Source organism: Heliangelus exortis, chromosome 14 (assembly GCF_036169615.1).
Source record: "Heliangelus exortis chromosome 14, bHelExo1.hap1, whole genome shotgun sequence".
In the NCBI taxonomy this organism is placed as follows: domain Eukaryota; kingdom Metazoa; phylum Chordata; class Aves; order Apodiformes; family Trochilidae; genus Heliangelus; species Heliangelus exortis.
In genome coordinates, this window is record NC_092435.1 from 16,553,992 (window position 1) to 16,570,983 (window position 16,992).

Consider the following 16,992-nt stretch of genomic DNA (forward strand, 5'->3'; position numbering starts at 1 on the left):
TTGAAGATTTACAGCAGCATTTCTAGAATTAGAAAAAAACAAAAAAACAAAAAAACAAACAAACAAAAAAAAAAACCAAAAAACAAAAAAAATGTAGAAGAGTTAAGTTGTAGGGAAAAAATAAAAAACACTAAAAAAACCCAACATAAAAGACACAGGGATCATCAGCACTTCTCGAGAGAAATGAAAATCCAGTGGATTCCTTCAATCTTGGTGTATTCCTTTTTTTTTCTTGCTTTTTTCCCTAGAGGATCTGTGAGCCTCCAGGATGTGTCAGAGAGAGAAATTCCTTGTATCAGCATCTGGTGTCCTGGTGACATCCAGAGCAGCAGAGGTGGTGCTGAGGTGGCCTCCCTGAGGAGGAGGAGGTTTGGTTTTGATGCCAAGCAGTTTGTGTGAGGTGGGTGGAACCTGAGTGAACTCCAGGAATTCTTCTGCAGTAATTACAGTAACGTGTAGTTCCTGCTGGATGAGCTCTTCCAGAGAAATTCCAGATTGCTTTGTTGGAGCAGGGAATTTCTAACAGCTTCCCTTTTGCTAGTAACACATAAAATAGAGAAGGTTGTGTTACTTTGTAAATTATTCTTCCTCTCCCGCCGTTTTCCATCTGAAAGTGACTCATTTATAGTTGTTGTGAAAACAGGTCCCTCAAAGCTAAAACTTTAATGAATTATCTCAGGATCAGTTAATTGCAGACCTGTCTGCACATCAGCCTTCAGCACCAGGAGGTTTTTTTACCTCACTTCAAAGTCCAACATTTGGTTTTGCTCCCAGGGGCTCTGGCTGGGCAGGGCAGGCTCCTACCTCTGGGGTGGGGCAGACACCCCCTGGTCCTGCCGAGAACTTGACAGAAATTTCAGTCCTTTGGCCACAATCAGCTGCTTTTCAGCCAGCCTGGTGCTGGTGTTGAGCAGTGTCTGGTGTGTGATAAACGTTGTTCTCCTCAGCCAGGGCTGTGCTGCTCAGAGCTCTGCTGTTTAACCCAATTTCTCACCCCTTAGTTTAAGAGGCAGCAAATGTTTTGTGGGAATGTCCCAAAGGTTCCACTGGTGGCACCTGGGGTGTTCAGCTGGATTCAGTTGAGCTCTGCTGCCACCATTGAGACTTTTGATACCCAATTTTTACAGAAGCTTTGGATACTTGTACTGTACAACAAGCACTGGGTGTACATTGCACTGGCATTTTCTGGGTGTTTGTATGGAATATCCTGTACCTTCTGCTTTGTCATTTTTTATGATGGTTTATACTGGGGAGCCTGCGTGGTTCACACTCTGCTGCAGGCATGAACTGCATTAAAACCTTTTTTTTTTGGCTAATTTATGAGGCTTGTGAATGGTTATTTCCTATGACTTAGCCTGTGGTCTCAGGGAAAACATTCTCTCTCTGGAAGTTTACACTGTTTTAATTAATTGAAATTGCTGCTTGGAGTGGGGAAGGTTTCTTAGCTGTCAAAAAAAGGCTTCATCTGTCCCATCCTAAACACTGTCACAGCTTAGGAGGCATTGGCTGGGGCAGCCTTTGTGTTCCACTGCTGATAGGAGAGGGGTGACATGCTCTGCCTGTGATGCTTTAGAATATGGATATATTGCAAAAATAAGAGTGGACTGTATTGTCTTTATACATAAATTTTCCCAAAGTTGCAGCGAGGCAAGGTCCCAGCCAGTTAAGTGTTGAGTATTTTGTGTTTGGTGCCAGGGGAATTAAAGCCAAAGAAAGAAAGAATTTGGCTGCAGATTGATGTTTAATCCGACTGATACAATTCCTGCATTGAGGGGTTTGGAGGGTGCTGAGCCACGAGGGCTGCATTTTGTATTTTAACTCCAAGCCCTGCTGCTCTGCCAGCAGAGCCAGAAATTGAGTTCAGGTTTTTGCCACAGCTTTTCCTTTCTCTGAAAGGCTCAGCAATGCCCCTTCAGCTTAAGAGGCAAAACTTTGTGCAGAATTCCTGCAGCCAGTGCTGCTCCTGCCCTCCTGTCCCACCCAGCTCTTCAGGGCACCTGCACCACAGGAAGCAGCTTGGTTCAGTCCCATTGGGCAAGACAAGAGTGAATTTTTTACCCTTTGATAACAACCAATGCAGAGCAAAATGCAGAGAGCTGTACCTTTAGTTCTTGGCCACCAACCAAAGACTGAAAAATTCTGCTAAGAAGGACAGGGAGTTCCCAGTGCACCCCTGGTTCTGGCAGGATTGGGGAGGGGCTGTGCCAGCTGACCTGGAGTGATGTGAACATTCCTACTGGAAATGAAGTACACACCTTCATAATGTAGCTGGTTTATTTTGCTCTTTCAAGCAGCCACCAGACAGGCTCATAGAAGAATAAATAAATTAAAGCAGAGTGTAGCAATTTATATGACTCCGACACTGAGATGCTGGACTGTGTCATGGCAGAGTGCTTGGTTACTGTCCCTGATCCCCTGTTCAGGCAGAAACTCACCAGAACTGATCCAAGTCAAGTATTTCCCTTTGGCCAAAAGGATTTTTAGACATGCCCTCAGCCAGCTCGACAATAATAGAACATAGAAAAAAAAAAAAACAAAACAAACAACAAACCAAAACCTCTGGTACCATCATGCAGCCCGAGGTGTTTGTCCCGAGTGTATCATCAGTCTGTTCCAAAATACTTCTGTCCGAAGTGTGTTGGGGCCACAGGGTGAACCTCTGTGGTTAAAATGGTGATCTCTGGGAACTCCTGGATGATGGATTTGGCACCTTGAGAGAGGGCAAAGGCAGTCAGGAGTAGAGCCTGGCAGCCCTGCCTCAGCTCTGAACCTCAGCTCCTCAGCAGCAGAATGCTGTGGGGAAGGCAGGCTCCGTTCCTCAGCCTCTGCTTCATCTTGTTCCCTCAGCTCACTGCCTGAAAAGCTTCCTCAATTTGATGGGATTGCTTGGGTGGGTTTTCTGATTTGGATTTTTCTTTCCTGTACACATGAACTCCCAACCTAATCACCCAAGTGGTCACTGACTGCCAGGAGTAACTCTTGGCAGTTTAATTCACTTTATTTTATAGTTGTTTCTGCCAGGATGTGTGTGACTGCTGCAACTCTTCCTGTGTCACTCTCTGCCCCCCTTTTGCCCCCTCAACTTACCATGAGGTGTGGAGAACAGGCTGAGCAGGATAATGACACTTGGTTGGACCCCATGTTCCACAAGCACTTTGACAGCCTCGATGACTGTATTGCCAGTGCCTACGAGGGGAAAAAGCAAGTTTGTTTTGGTTTTCCTTGGTTGAAGACCTTGTCCTCTTCAAGAGCATCCATGTTCACCTGGGTCTGTGACTAAAAGATGACACTGCCCTTTCCCACTGGAGAACTATCACCTCTGCAGCTCTTATTTGCAGAAAATTTGGGTCACTTCTGATCTCAAAGAGCCACCTCTGCCAGATTTTAAGGGCTGGTGTCAGTGGATTTTAAGAAAGCCCTGAGGCAGTTAAGCTCATCTAAAATAGTAAAATGGCAATTAAGAGTATTCGTTTTATTTAATTTAAAAGTAATTTACTTCTAGGATTATATAATAAATCCAAAAATGTTTTTAATAGCATGAGAAAAGCACTGTTTGAGTCTTTTCTCATAGCAAAATTTTAAAAATTAAATTGATATCAAGTCTGAATGCTTTAACCTTTCTCACTGTTGCTGGCGTGCCTGGATGATTTGCTCTGCATTGGTGCTGATGCACCAACAGGTGTTGTGGCACAGCCTGCTGAATTCCCTGCTGTCTCACCAAAAACCAAGGAAAAAACTGATCAAAGCCCATGAAATTTGGCAGTGTTCACAGGGCACTGGCTGTTCAGATGAGCCTGACTGTCCACAGTGTCCAAAGCCACTTACTTAGTATTGGGTACATCAGAAGAACTTTCCTCCTGTAAATGTCTGGGGGGAACTTGGCATAGTAGACCTTGGCTCTCTGAGTCTCCTCGTCGCTCTGGATCAGGATTTTCCCGATGCGGATGGATCTGCAGCAGTCTCTTAACCCCTGCTCCATGGCCTCACCTCCAGAGAGAGAGAGAAAAACAACAACAAATTGTTACGTGCTAAGAAACGCCACAACCGGAAAGCTGTGATCAAATACAGCTCCAGTGCTGTGCTGCTGAAATCTCTAAAAAGGAGATTTTAACTTTTTTTTCTCAGCTACAAAGTGTTACAAACACTGGAAGCTGTCTCTGGGCAGAAGCAGCAGGTGGCAGACAGGGCAGGACAGCCTGGCACCCCCGGGTGATGGAGGAGAGGCAGATGAAACCTGTTGCAGCTTTTTGTCTCCCCAAAGGACATTAAAACCTGACATCCTGTGATCAAGGATACCAAGGAAAGGATAGCAGTGGGCAGGTTTGGCTAAAACTTTGCTGTAGGGAAGTGTTGTTGAATGGAACAACATTTTTTTTTTGGAAAGGAAGTGGCTTACAGGTTTAGCAAAGGGTCTATTAATTCCTCCTACCGCTCCTCATGATGCTGACGCCGCAGTTCCCCTTCTCGAAGCGGACGCCTTCGTACTTGTGTCCTGTGAGAGGAAAATCCCAGAGGTGAGAGCCAGGGACTGCTCCCTCCTGCCCAGCCTGATCCCCTCAGAGGCCACCAGGATGGTGTGACTGGAACCAAGATCCCCCAAATACCCAGGGGAAGGCAGCGAGCTCCAGGTGATGTGAACCGACTCTGCACATCATCATCACCTTCAAACCAGCAGTGGGAAGAGAGCTGGAATCATCCCTGGTAAAGAACTTGGGATTTTTTTTACCTTTTAAAGTCAGAAAAGTGGCACAGAAGGGCTCCTTTCAATGGGTGTTTTGTGATTATTTTAAATGAAGGACACTAGGCAAGCAGTGTGTCCTCAAAAAGCCAGGTAAATGCAGTCCTGTGCTGCAGGTGGAAGAGTTAGAACTGAAATATGATGCTGCAGTGCTCCTGGGACTGTGTTCTTGGCCACTGGAAGAAGAAAATGGGCAATGGTGTGGGCCTGAGAGACACAATCAGAAGTACAGGGAGCTCAGGCCCCTGGTTAATTAAAAAAAAAGACAAGAAACAAGATTGCCCCAGTCACAGTTCTTCAGAGGGTGATGAGCTTGCCCAGCACCACTGCAGGGAGGAACCTGTGGGGATGTTCCTTACAGGGGCTGCATATTCTGGGTGAAACCAGCCCAAACTGGTAAAGGAGAAAGCACAAGGTGGTGTCTTTGGGGGGTGTTCTGCTTCTGAGCCCAGAAAAGCAGGAATCATCTGTGCTTATGGAATCTCACAGATGGTTGGAGGGAAAGAGCTGAGTATAGAGAAACAGGAATTCAGGCAGAAGCATCTGAGTCCTCAAGGGACTCTGTTGGCAGAGCTCAGCTGAGGCCATTTTAGCTCCCTCATGGGGCACAGGTGTTGGCAAACCCTGACTGCAGCTCTGGGACAGCTTGGGGCAGTGAGCCTGAGGGTGGGAAAGGCACCAAGGTGATGTGTGTTCAAAGGGCAAGGGCTGTGCAAGGAGAGCTGTGGAGCTTCCAAGTGTTGTTCCCTGCAGGAACCTGGCAGCCAAATTGTGTAATGCAGAGAGAAGAGGGTGATCAATCTGTCCTCACCCACTGACCTGGAACAGATGTGATGCTACTGCTCAAGAAGGGAAGCAGCTGCTGTTTTATTTTAAAAGGAGCAAAGGTAAGTGATGGTGCCTCCTGAGCACCTTCCTAAACTCTGCCTGATTTCAGAATTGTTTTCAGTCCATCTTTTCTTCTAACTGAGACTAAAAACATACAAAGGGTTTACTTCAAAGGGAGGAGGGAACAGGCTGTGAATGTACAGAGCTGCTCTTGGTCATATGATTTATTTTCAGATAGTCCTGTAAGGAGCAGAGAGTTGAACTTGATGTTCCTTATGGGTCCCTTCCCACCTGAGATACTCTATGATTCTAGTGACAGTTCCATTTTTTTTTTTCTGTATAAATTAGGCTTCCACTTCCAGCCCTGCCTGGGGGAGGAGTAATTTCCCACCTACCTGTTGGAGTGGTGACAGTACATTCTGTGTATGGCAGTTGGTTCAGTCCCTCTTCAACCACCAGCCTGATCTGTAGAGCCAAAGAGATCAGTCAGCTCAGAGAGGTTTGAAGGTTTGCTGTCCATGGGGATACCAAATGTTTGCAGTTTTTACAGCTAGGTGAACACCTCATGAGCAGCCTGCAGGGGCTGAAAGGGTCTCTAGAGCAGTAGTTAAGGGCTGACTTTAGAGCCCTTTTGGGGGTGATGCCTATGTTTTTGTCCACAAATCAAATCTGGCATTACAAAACAAAACTGGGGCAAGATGGGTAAAATGCAGGTAGTAACCCCCCAACCCTTCAGCCTCGAGTGGCCAGAAAACCTCCAGCTCTCCCCTGTACCCCCAGCAAAGTTACCAAAATGTATTCATTTTACCCCAGAATGACTGCCCAGAAAAGATGCTCTGGGTACTAAGCCAAAGACTCAGAGGCCAGAACTGCTCAAGAAAAGGCACTGCCAACCCAAAGATGAAACTTGTTAAGCAAAAGTCACTGTCTGCTGGCAGAAATTAGGCCAGTGCTTCTGGAACTGTACACTGCTCATTTCAGACACTGCTTATTCCAGAAACAGGGCAGAGCAGCTTGGAAGATTTTTTTTTTTTCTGCTCTTCCATTCTGCCCTGGTTCTTGCATACAGGCAATTCCTCTACTAGGAATTGCAAACAGTCCCATAAATCTGCAGTCCCTGTGGTCATATCTAAGCCCTGAGCAAGCCTGGACCAGGCACAGATCAATACTGGGCTCATGAGAGGACAGCTGCCTGCTGCAGGAGATGGTGCTGGTAACTGAATGGTCTCTGGACTCATCCTTGCTAAGGGGGGAACAAAAAGACTTTCCTTGGGAATGAATGTGGATTTGCAAGCAGCAAACACTCTTATGAATACAGGGAGGAACGTGTGTGGGTGTGAGTGCTGTGGTTTTCTTTAAGCATGTAATTGAAATAAGTGTTGCATTCCCAACAGCCATTGTTCTGACTTATTGAAATGTGTGAAAACTTCAAACTGCTTTGTCCCTGCTAGAAACAACCATCTGGCTGAAACCAAATTCCCAGTGTGGATGCACCAAAAGCAATTAATCTAATACACAATAAGTGCCAGGAGCCACTACTGCAGGCAACTGCTTGCTAACATCTAGACTGTGAGAAATTGTACAGCTCTGTCCACAAGATCAAAAGTAAAACTGAATTATTTCTAGCCTCTCTGCATCTGTTTTTTAACAATATTCTCTTATTACTACTGCTCCCTGTCCTGATATATTTGTGTTTGATACTAACATTCTTTCTGGAACCCTTTGAAATAAAAGCACTGCTCTCTAACAGAGAAGAAAAGTCCCTACAGGGACAGTTGCTGTCAAACAGCAATTTCCTTTGTGGAGGAAAGTTGCTCTCACACCACCATTATTCTAGGCTGAAAAATAACTCATTTTATGGAAGAGTTACAAAGTACAATGCCAAGAGGAAGAAATTCTTCACCTACCAGACGATCAGCAGAAAACACGAAGTCTCCTCTACTGGATTTCCTGAAAAAAGGTAATAATTTCTATTTCAAACTGGGGAGGAATTTTAAGAACCTTGCTTAAATATAATATTAATTCAAGGACATTCTGAGACAATACAGTTCAGAGAAAAATCTCCTACTCCATAGAAAATTAATCCCATGGAGATTCTGCTTCATGGGTTTCCTGTTTGGTGGCAAAGACTGAGCTTGCAGTGAGCTAATCAGGAACCACAGGGCAGTGATAAAGCAGATCCCAGGCCCTGAGCCTGGGTTAACACACCTGATAAGCAGGAGATAGGCTTTATCTTATCTGGAATTAATTTGCAGTGTGACTGGTTTAGTGAATTTGAAACTAAAATGAACAAGGATTAACAGGCACCTCAAGATCAACTCTCACTACATAAGAGTAGGATGAATTTCCAGTTCTGCCTTAAAAACACTCAGAAAAAGCAGCAACATCATAAGCAGGTACTTATTAGTGAAATGTTAATCACTGCAGGCATGCCTCCCCCCCCCCATTTTCAAGCTGTGATATTTTGGATGTCTCATTAAGTGCCATAAAGAGAGTTTTACAGCTAATCCCCTGCAATATCTTCACATCAGGGAAAGTTAAAGGGGTTTGTCTGCTTGTTTCCTGGTTACAATAAAAAAGGGATTTTAAACGAGTACAAGCCTAATCTTTTTTTCCTTTTGTTAATAATGCATTTATTAAAAATAGTTTGGGTTTGGGTTTTTTTTTCCTTCTTTCTGGTAATAACAGGAAACTCATAACTATCTGCTTCTTTGACATTAGCCAGAAAGGCAGTGCCCAAAAAGAAAAATCCCAATCCCCAAACCACAAGAACAAATCCCAGAAACCCTACAATTATACAAACTTATTCTGTTCAGATTTTTTGAAGGGCTTCATGCTTCCATCTGTGGTGTGTATAAATATTTGTTTCAAAGGGAAGTAGCACAGTGTGTAGGTGGTACATCTGGGTTCTTTCAGACCATGGCATTTCAGAAAATTTAGCTGTATTTTATGAAGGGGTGCTAAGACAAACCAAACAGTGTCAAGACTGCAAACCCATATGTGTTTAGAGTGAATGGGTAATTAATACAGATTACTAGGCTTTAAATTAACTACTCTGTTCTTGCAGAGAGACAGCTATGTTTTTATGCACAGTTCCCTCAACATTCTTAGTTATGGCTGGTTTTTGAGGGGAGGAGGAAAACACAAGGCAAAACTGCATAAAAACAAGAGATTAACAATAATATGGGAAGTGAAAGACCTCTTGTACAGAGGCAGCTGGAGAGCTGTGACCAGATTGCAAGCCCCACATCATATGTGTTCTAGGGGCCAGAAAAAGCAAACAAATAATAAAAAAAAAAAAAGAGGCTCAGGTGAAAACACTGTAGCCTTAAATCCCAGGTAGAGGTATAAAAAGTAACGACTGAAGGCAGAGTGGAAACTTTTTTACCTTTTTAAGTAACAAGACAACATGTTAAAACAAAAAACAAAAAAAAAAATGAGGTGTTAAAATCTGACAGGAATATTGTGTTAAACAAAACAAATCATTTTGTATCTGAAAGTCTGGAACCCTGGCTGAGGCACAACTACAGTCACCTGTGTGTCTCACCGAGTCACAAAAGGTTTTGGGGGAAATGTACTGCAACAAAAGGTAACTGCAGGGTTTCTTCCTGCTTTAGCACTTGGGACTGGTTACAACCACTGACAGGGAGGGCTGCAGGCTGTGCAGGTTGTGGGCTGATGTGCTGCAGTAATTCCTGTTTCTCTACTTCCCTTTCAGAAGAACTTCTTGAGACACAAGGTGAGACTGAAAAAAAAGCTGCCTCCCTCAACAGGATCTGTAAAAAAAGCCTCTGTAAGAAAACTTAAAGCACTGGATGAACTCCCACCACTGAGGGGGGACAGTGCAGCTGGGAAACAGGACCATGTTCTGTCTGCAGCACTTGAGGTATTGCAGTGTTTCATGGTTTTCAGTGCCTGGGCTGGGGGAGGTGGCATGAGGCAGGGATCCCCCCCTCCCTGCCTGCAGGACTCATCTTTGCTGGTCACAGGTGGTTCCTGAATCATCCCACTCCCTGCCCTACAGCTTTCCTGTCTTCATCCCTATAGTGCTCACTCCCTGAGGATGAAGCCTCAGAACACAACAGAATTATCTTGCATGGCAGCCACAGCCTTTAAATGCCTACATTTAAATCACCTCTGCTGTTAAATCAGGAGTTAAAATGACACTGCTAATCTGAGCTAATTAATTACCTTCTACAGAAACCAGAGCTCTACATTACCAGTTGCTGGACCACTCATTTCAGCTTCTTGATCATCCTTGGCTCCATGTAACCATTCCTGATTCTAATTCCAGTGCACTGGGAGAATCCAGCCCTGCCTCACTTCACACCAATAGCCCCAGACTGACCAAGGTTTTGCTCCTTTTGTTCTGTTTCTTTCCCCTGCAGAATCCCTTATAATTTCTGCCCTTTTCAGGTGATTGCTGTACCTGGAACATCCATCCTCTACAACATTAAGTAATCCAAATATCCTCCTTGAGTTAAGGCAGCTCTGTTCTTTTTTTAAGCCAGAAAGAAAAATTAAGTGACAGGTATCTAATTGCCCTGTAGATGACACAGCTTTTCCCTCTCCCCCAAGCAGTGGAGGTGAACATACCCTTTTTCTCAGTTTAAATTGGATTTTTTGTCCAGTAGCTCCTCTTAGCAGTATAGCTGCTTATTCCCAAATGCAATAGGAGTTTCTTTTAGTTTCTTTTAGTTTCTTTTAGTTTCTTTTAGTTTCTTTTAGTTTCTTTTAGTTTCTTTTAGTTTCTTTTTAGTTTCTTTTAGGTTTGGATGCTACAGTGGTCATAGGATTGTCCATTTTCCTCAACGGCTGGGAAGAGAGCTTGGAAGTGACAGCTACATCTCCACTACCAGGGCCAGGGTCATGCTCAGAATAAAACACAGTGCAGCTGTTACAAGTAATTCATTATTCACAAGTCTTATTCTAGAATTCCTCTCACCCAAGTCTTTCACAATGAAGACAATGTTACTCTAAAAAAAAAAATATACCAGCTGCTGGTTTCTGGATAAGCTCATTACAGACAGAAACTTATTAAATGTATTTGCAACAGTTCAGAAACTACTTACACCAAAGCAGCACAGTAACCACATAGCTTGTGTTCACCTAGATGTCAAAACTATACACTGTTTCCTTATCACTAACCTCAAAACCTTTAATAGGCCATCACCCAGTCTGGATTTCCTCTCTCTCTCTCTGCTCTGCCTACTTACAACTTCCCTTCTGCTCTGCAGGGAAGCTGCCAGGCAGACATTCTCACCTGCAGGGATCTTTACTGTGGACTTGCCTTCCTCTCCTGGAGACTGCACTACCTCTGTGTGCTCCTGCCTGCAAAGAGATCATGTTTTTCCACAATGCTTTGGAGATTAAAAAAAAAAAAAGCTAGCTTAAGGTAACAAGGCTCATGTAAATTAATCAAATAATCAAGTTAATGTATTGTCTTTCAGAGACAGAACCATACAATGGTTTGGGTTGGAAGGGACCTTAAAGACCATCCAGTCTCAGCCCCCTGCATGGGCAGGGACACCTCCCACTACACCAGGTTGCTCAAGGCTCCACCCAACCTGGGCTTGAACACTTCCAGAGAGGGGGCAGCCACAACTTCCTTGGGAAACCCATTCCAGGGTCTCACCACCCTCAAATTAAAGAATTTCTTCCTAATGTGTAACCTAAAGCTCCCCTCTTCAAGTTTTAATCCATTTCCCCTTGTCCTCTCACTACACACCTGTGTAAAAAGCCCTACCCCAGATTTCTTGTAAGCCCCCTTCAGATACTGGAAGGTTGCTATAAGGTCATATGAGATGATTATTAGTTTTGCATAAAAATGTATTAGTGCTGTTGGCTACAAAGTTAAGCACTTGAGAGCCAGGAAATACCAAAACAGGGATTAAGCAATTGGACAGATACAAAAGGAGTGGTAGAGATGTGTCTGAGCTATGTGTGAGTTACTCAGGCATCAGCAAGCAGAGGTGTTTCAGGGAGAGAAGGTTTTATTCAGAACTTGATCACTATCCATAAATTTAGTTGCACACCTCTGTGTCTCCTGGTGGTTCTTGCATCACAGGAGGCAAATTTGCTTTCACCAGACAGCTGCTACTGAGGTTTGTCATGGGTTGCATGCTAAATTTAATACCTTAGAATAACACCTTCCACGTGCTGAGCAATCAAAGCTCACAGATGTGATCAGTGGGAGGAACATCTGAGATGCTATGTAAGGCACAATAAAACATTCAGTCCTAAGTATCTCACACTGGGTGTTCAGCAGTGGGGCACAATTTTGCATGGATTTCTGTGCTCTGGTTAAGGTTTATAAAACTGGAGTAACACCTACATCTCTTGTATGGTGACTCTTGGTGACACAAAGTGACAACAATGGAAAATAATGCCCTCAATAAAGGCAGCTTCATTTCCAGGTAATGTGCTCTAAGTAAAAAAACTGTTCCCTCATTGTCTGCCTCTCTCCTTAATACTGCCTCACTCCCATTCCTCCCAGCTCACCATGGTCTGGTCTATAGGCTATCCCCAGTTTACTGCTGCAAAACTATTACTTCTGCCTCATTTGTTGCTGTTCCTGCTCCCCAGACATCTGATTCCAGTTCATTTTTATTTCAGCTGGTCCCACTTTTCTCCACTCTTATTTTTAGTTCTCTCAGTCTGCCTGTGTGACCTGTTTTCTGGCCATTCTTGTCCTGAAATCACCTGAAACACCCCCCCCCACTAACACAGACTGCACAGACTTGGCCCCTTACATTTTCATTGACACAGTAGTCCTAATCTTCAGCAAAGTTGTGTCATTTCCCTGTCATTTATTTCCAAACCTGGCACTTGTCCTTTGCCAACCTTTAAATCCAGTCTGTGCTCCTACACCCAGGTTGTCTTAATCCACCTCCAGGAGCTCCAGTTGCTGCTCCTTTGGCCCTCATTGAACATGGGTGAGAGGATGGAAGGGCAACGACTTGTCAACATCATACTTTTAAGGACTGATAAGGCAGTGCAACAGCAATCCAGTCAGCACTAAATGCTGTGGGAAGGTTTCTTATTTGTTGAAAAACTGGGTACCAGCTTGGTACCCAAGGGGCACAGAGATGGGGAAAGGTTCTTGCCCCATCCTGCCTACAGCACACAATATTCAGGCAGTGGTGACGTGACCCAGGTCCTGCCGGGCCCCACGGTGTGACAATAAACTACAGCTTCCCTTCTCAAGGGCTGGATGCTCCTCGGTACGGTGATGTGGCAAGCAAGCTCTGAACCGCCCACCGCGAAAAACCTCGTTATCGGACAGCGGGAAAAAAAAAAAAAAACCAAACCAAAAAAAATCTGCGAGGGGTTTTAAAAGCCGCCGAATTCATTCAAGGTCTCTGTCACCGGCGGAGCCGACGACAGGAGCTCCCGAGAGCGCTCCCGGCCCTGAGGTGAGGTCGGGCTCACCTTCTCCTCCCTTCCCCTTTCCTTCCCCTCACCTTCCCCTTTCCCCTTCCCTCACCTTCCCCTCCCCTGCGGCCACACGTCACCAGACATGGCTGCACGGCCGCGGCAGGCGCTCGGCCCGGCCCCGGAGCGAGCCCCGCCGAGAGGCCACCCCCGCCCCCGGCCGCCTGGCTGACGGGAGCCGGCAGCCTACGGGAAGCGACCGCCGGAGCCTGCCGGGAACGGGCTCGGCGGGACCGCGGTCGCTGAGGGAAGGGGGGCTCCGGCGGGCGGCGATCCCCCCTCAGCCCCCGCCCCGGCTTCTCCTCAGGCCACGCTTCCCGCCGCCGCCGCGGCCTCCCCCGGTGCTGCCCGCCCCGCCGGGCGCTCACTTGTCCCTGATGATGGTCTGGAGCTCCCGGAGTTGGTCGTTCATGGGCAGCAGCTTCAGCTGTGGCCCGATGGTCACCGCGCTGCTCTCCTCAGCGGCGATCGGCGTGGCAGCCGGCGCCGCCTCAACCCCGTTGCTGCTGCTGCTGCTGTCCGGGCTGGGACAACCGCTGTCCTCGCTGGGCTCCGCAAAGCGGATCAACCGGGAGCCTCCTCCCGTTGTCGCTGTCGCCGTCGCCGTCGCGGTCGTTTGCTGCTGCGGCTCCTCGGGCGGCCGCGGGCCGAGCCGCTGTGTCTGACAGGGCATCGCCTCCATGCGAGGGCGCGGAGCCCTGCGGGAGGAGGGCGTGAGGCGGGGGCTGAGGGGATGGGGGGGAGGGGGACACGGGGCAGCGCGCGGGGCCTCCCTCACGCTATTGGCTGCCGGCGCCGCCACTCAAGGCGGGCGGGGCGGGGCCGAGGCGGCCCTAACGGCTCCTCCCGGCGCGCGGCGGCCGCTTTCCCGCCCTTCGCGTGTCGGCGGCCGCTCGCGCCCGACGGCTGAGAACCGTTGGGCGCGAGCGGCCTGAGAGGAGCCCGCGGCGGCGGCAGCAGCGGCAGCAGCGGCAGCGTCCCCTCCGCTGTCCCCCCCTCCGCTGTCCCCTCCCCGGCTGTATCCCACCCCCCTCCTTTGCTCCCCCCCTCGTTCCGCTGTCCTCCCTTACCTCCGTTGTCCCCCCCCACCTCCGTTGTCCCTCGGCTGTCCCCCTCCGTCGGTAGGCTTCCCCCCCTTCCGTTGTATCCCCACCCCCTCCGGTCGTATCCCCCCCCTTCGGTTTTATCCCCCCGTCCCCCCTCCTCGGTTGTCGTCCCCTTCAGCTGTATCCCCCCCTTCGGCTCTATCCCACCCCCCTCGACTGTCCCCCCCCTCGGTTGTCTCTCCCCTCAGCTGTCATCCCCGTCCCCCCCCCTCGGCAGCTCCCCCAGGGCTGTCCCCGCCGCCTCAGCCTCCGGGCGGGTGTCCTCCCCTCAGCCGTCACCCCGTAGTAGGGAGGACAGAGGCCGAATGCCGCCCCGCCGGGCCCGCCCCCCCCGCCGCAAGGCACTGAAGGTGCTGTGCTGGCTGATTGTCGGTTTGTTCGGGGTTTGGATCGTTTTCGAGGGCCTCTCGAAGTGGTGGAAAGTGACATACCCGTAAGATTAGCGGAGGCAGGCTCAGAGGAGCTGAGGTAGGATTCAGGAAAAAAGGGGAATGTGTAAGTTAATTTCTGCTGAAGGCTGTCTGGGGTGTGTGTATGTGCAGGGGCGTTCTGGCAGCCCAGTCCTGCAGCACAGGCTCTGGGATGGATGATCCGTGTCCAAAATTCCCACCCTCTGGAACTCTTTGGATGTGTGTTACACTGAACATCCTGCGTGGGGGTAAAAGAACCCTGAGGGTATTGTGGTTCTGGGCATAGCTGCAAGGCATCTCCAGTGGAGAATGAAAAAGTCACTTGACAAGCATGTATTGTTAAACCCCTCAACACCATTTTGAGACAACTGTGTTATTACAGTCTTGTCTTCTTTAAATACAGCAGGAAGAGCTGGTTCCATATGCCTGTACATTGTGCCAGTTATGTACTTCCAATTAGACCCTGAAACTGAAGATGGAAAACATGCATTTGATCATTCAGTTCACACTTCCTAGTACAGACCACTAATTTTTGGTCTGATTCAGTTTTAAAGGTCTGCAGCAAGCACCAAGTGCATGAGGAAGAAACATATTCCCCTCCTTAAATACAAAGAGGAACGTTTGGTGTCCTGATGGCATATTGAGAATAACATTCTGTCATTCATCTGACACAAAACAAACACATCAGGCTGGGGTGAGGAGGCAATTCATTTGGAAAAGGGATTAAAAAGTGCTATACACTAGCAGCTTAGTTTACAGATATCTAAGGGGTGACTCTACCCCATGCCATAAACAGTCAAAAATGAGAAATTATTAACGGTGATAGATGGAGTGCTGGAAGTGCTGGGGTCAAACTAGAGACAGGAAAGCTGAAGGTAAATATCTAGCAAATAATTGTCATAATGGAGATGGAATAGAATAACTGGTATTCCCTTATTTATCATATCTAGAGTTAAAAATTGTGGAAACATAAGAAAATTATCTGGACTGAAAAATTTAGCATTACATATCTATGTCCATGCTTATCAAATGGTAATGTGGCATTTGATGGAAAAATTGATAATTTTGCTATTTCACTAGCATGAACTGAGAGAAAAAAAAATCAGCTTTAGATTTTCCATTTTCTCTGCTAAGGCTTATCGTTTTGCTTTTTTTCCTGAACTTTTAAGTCTGATAAGGTGCTTATTATTTGATACAGTATTTTCCCTGCAGATTTTGCCAGCTGGCTGTCACTAGGTGGCACGCTTTCTGGCAACTCGACGCTGACACACTTGTAGGTGTGGGAACTGCAAACACTTCAAGGCCAAAAATAGCAGATGTGGGGAACATTCCTCACTGCAAACCACACAACCAGCTAAAAAGGGATAAAACAGAATTGTACATTTCCCTCTGGCTTCCACGTTTGCTCAGACTTCACGTTTTTGTTGCCTCTACAGCAGCTCTTTACTTCAGAATTCTTGGGCCTGTCTGACAGCACAGAACAGCTCAGAGCCTCTGACATGGACAGGGATTTCTTTGAAGCTTCACCACAGAGCAGGGCCCAGCAATCCCTCCCCAGAATCATGCCTGGCATGTCTGAGGCAGAGCCCATCTGAAGGCCCAGAGGCTGCAGGTTCTGTCCCCTCTTGCTGTGGCTGAAGGCAGACAGCACCAGTTGGCTTTGGAATGGGCAGTCCAGAGGGGAACAAAGCTTCTGAAAGGCAGCACCTGCTACTCCCCTGCAGGGGAACACCAGGCTGTCTTGTGCTCAAGGCTTTGCTGTGTTCCCAGACAGAAAACCTGAGAGGAAAGGCATTTAAATATCAGTGTTATTGTTTGTGTTCAAATAATAAATAAATGTCAAATTATCATTATTTGGGTCCAGACACAAAAAAAAACCCAAAAATAACCATACAAACAACAACCAGGTCTTCAATACTGAACACAGCAAGAGGTGGACATCAGAAGTTTACAAAGAATAGTCCAGCACTAGTGACTGAATCTGATCCACAGGAAACTAACTCCTAAACCAAATTGCTGAGATTTAAAGGAAAAGTGTTACAGAAGGGCTTGTTTCTAATAAATATCCACCTTATATCCCAAATTTCCACTGCTGGCTGCAGCTGCCTTGCTTTGGGTCTGGGGTGTGACTCGGTGCAGGAAATGAGGGAAGTGGAGTTTTGTGTCTTGACAATGATCATCTCATTTTTATCTCCTTCTCCTTACTCAGCTCATCCCAAGTCCTTGAGGTCTCAGTCCTGGCTGATGATGAGACATCTCCTGAAACAGGCTGGCCACCTGCATGCCCTCAGTGTGCTGGAGATCCCAACAATCCTGGAAAACTACCTCAGACAGCAGCTGTGAGGCACAGCCCACCACCAGAGACACCTGCAGCACATAAATGTTGAGCACCCAAATTAAAACCTGCTTTGACACCTGCAGGGTGTGAAACCAAAGTGAATTTGTGGCTACAAATTAATTCTTGCTTACAAGGTGG

At 47.0% G+C, this 16,992-nt stretch overlaps 1 protein-coding gene and 1 long non-coding RNA gene across 2 annotated transcripts; one reads left to right on the plus strand and one right to left on the minus strand.

Annotated features, from left to right (window-relative positions):
• Nucleotides 1–2,256: 2,256 nt before the first annotated feature.
• UPRT (uracil phosphoribosyltransferase homolog) lies at nt 2,257–13,735 on the minus strand. Its single transcript, XM_071757637.1, has 7 exons — nt 13,369–13,735; nt 7,474–7,516; nt 5,962–6,031; nt 4,430–4,492; nt 3,826–3,987; nt 3,088–3,186; nt 2,257–2,710 (listed from the first exon to the last, which is right to left on the minus strand). Exons 1-7 carry the CDS (start codon nt 13,680–13,682, stop codon nt 2,604–2,606), a joined length of 858 nt encoding a protein of 285 aa, XP_071613738.1. The 5' UTR covers nt 13,683–13,735; the 3' UTR covers nt 2,257–2,603.
• A 576-nt stretch (nt 13,736–14,311) lies between these two features.
• LOC139802457 (uncharacterized) lies at nt 14,312–16,951 on the plus strand. The gene is made up of 2 exons (XR_011728627.1): nt 14,312–14,574; nt 16,726–16,951. It is a non-coding gene; the product is annotated as an uncharacterized lncRNA (long non-coding RNA).
• Nucleotides 16,952–16,992: the final 41 nt, after the last annotated feature.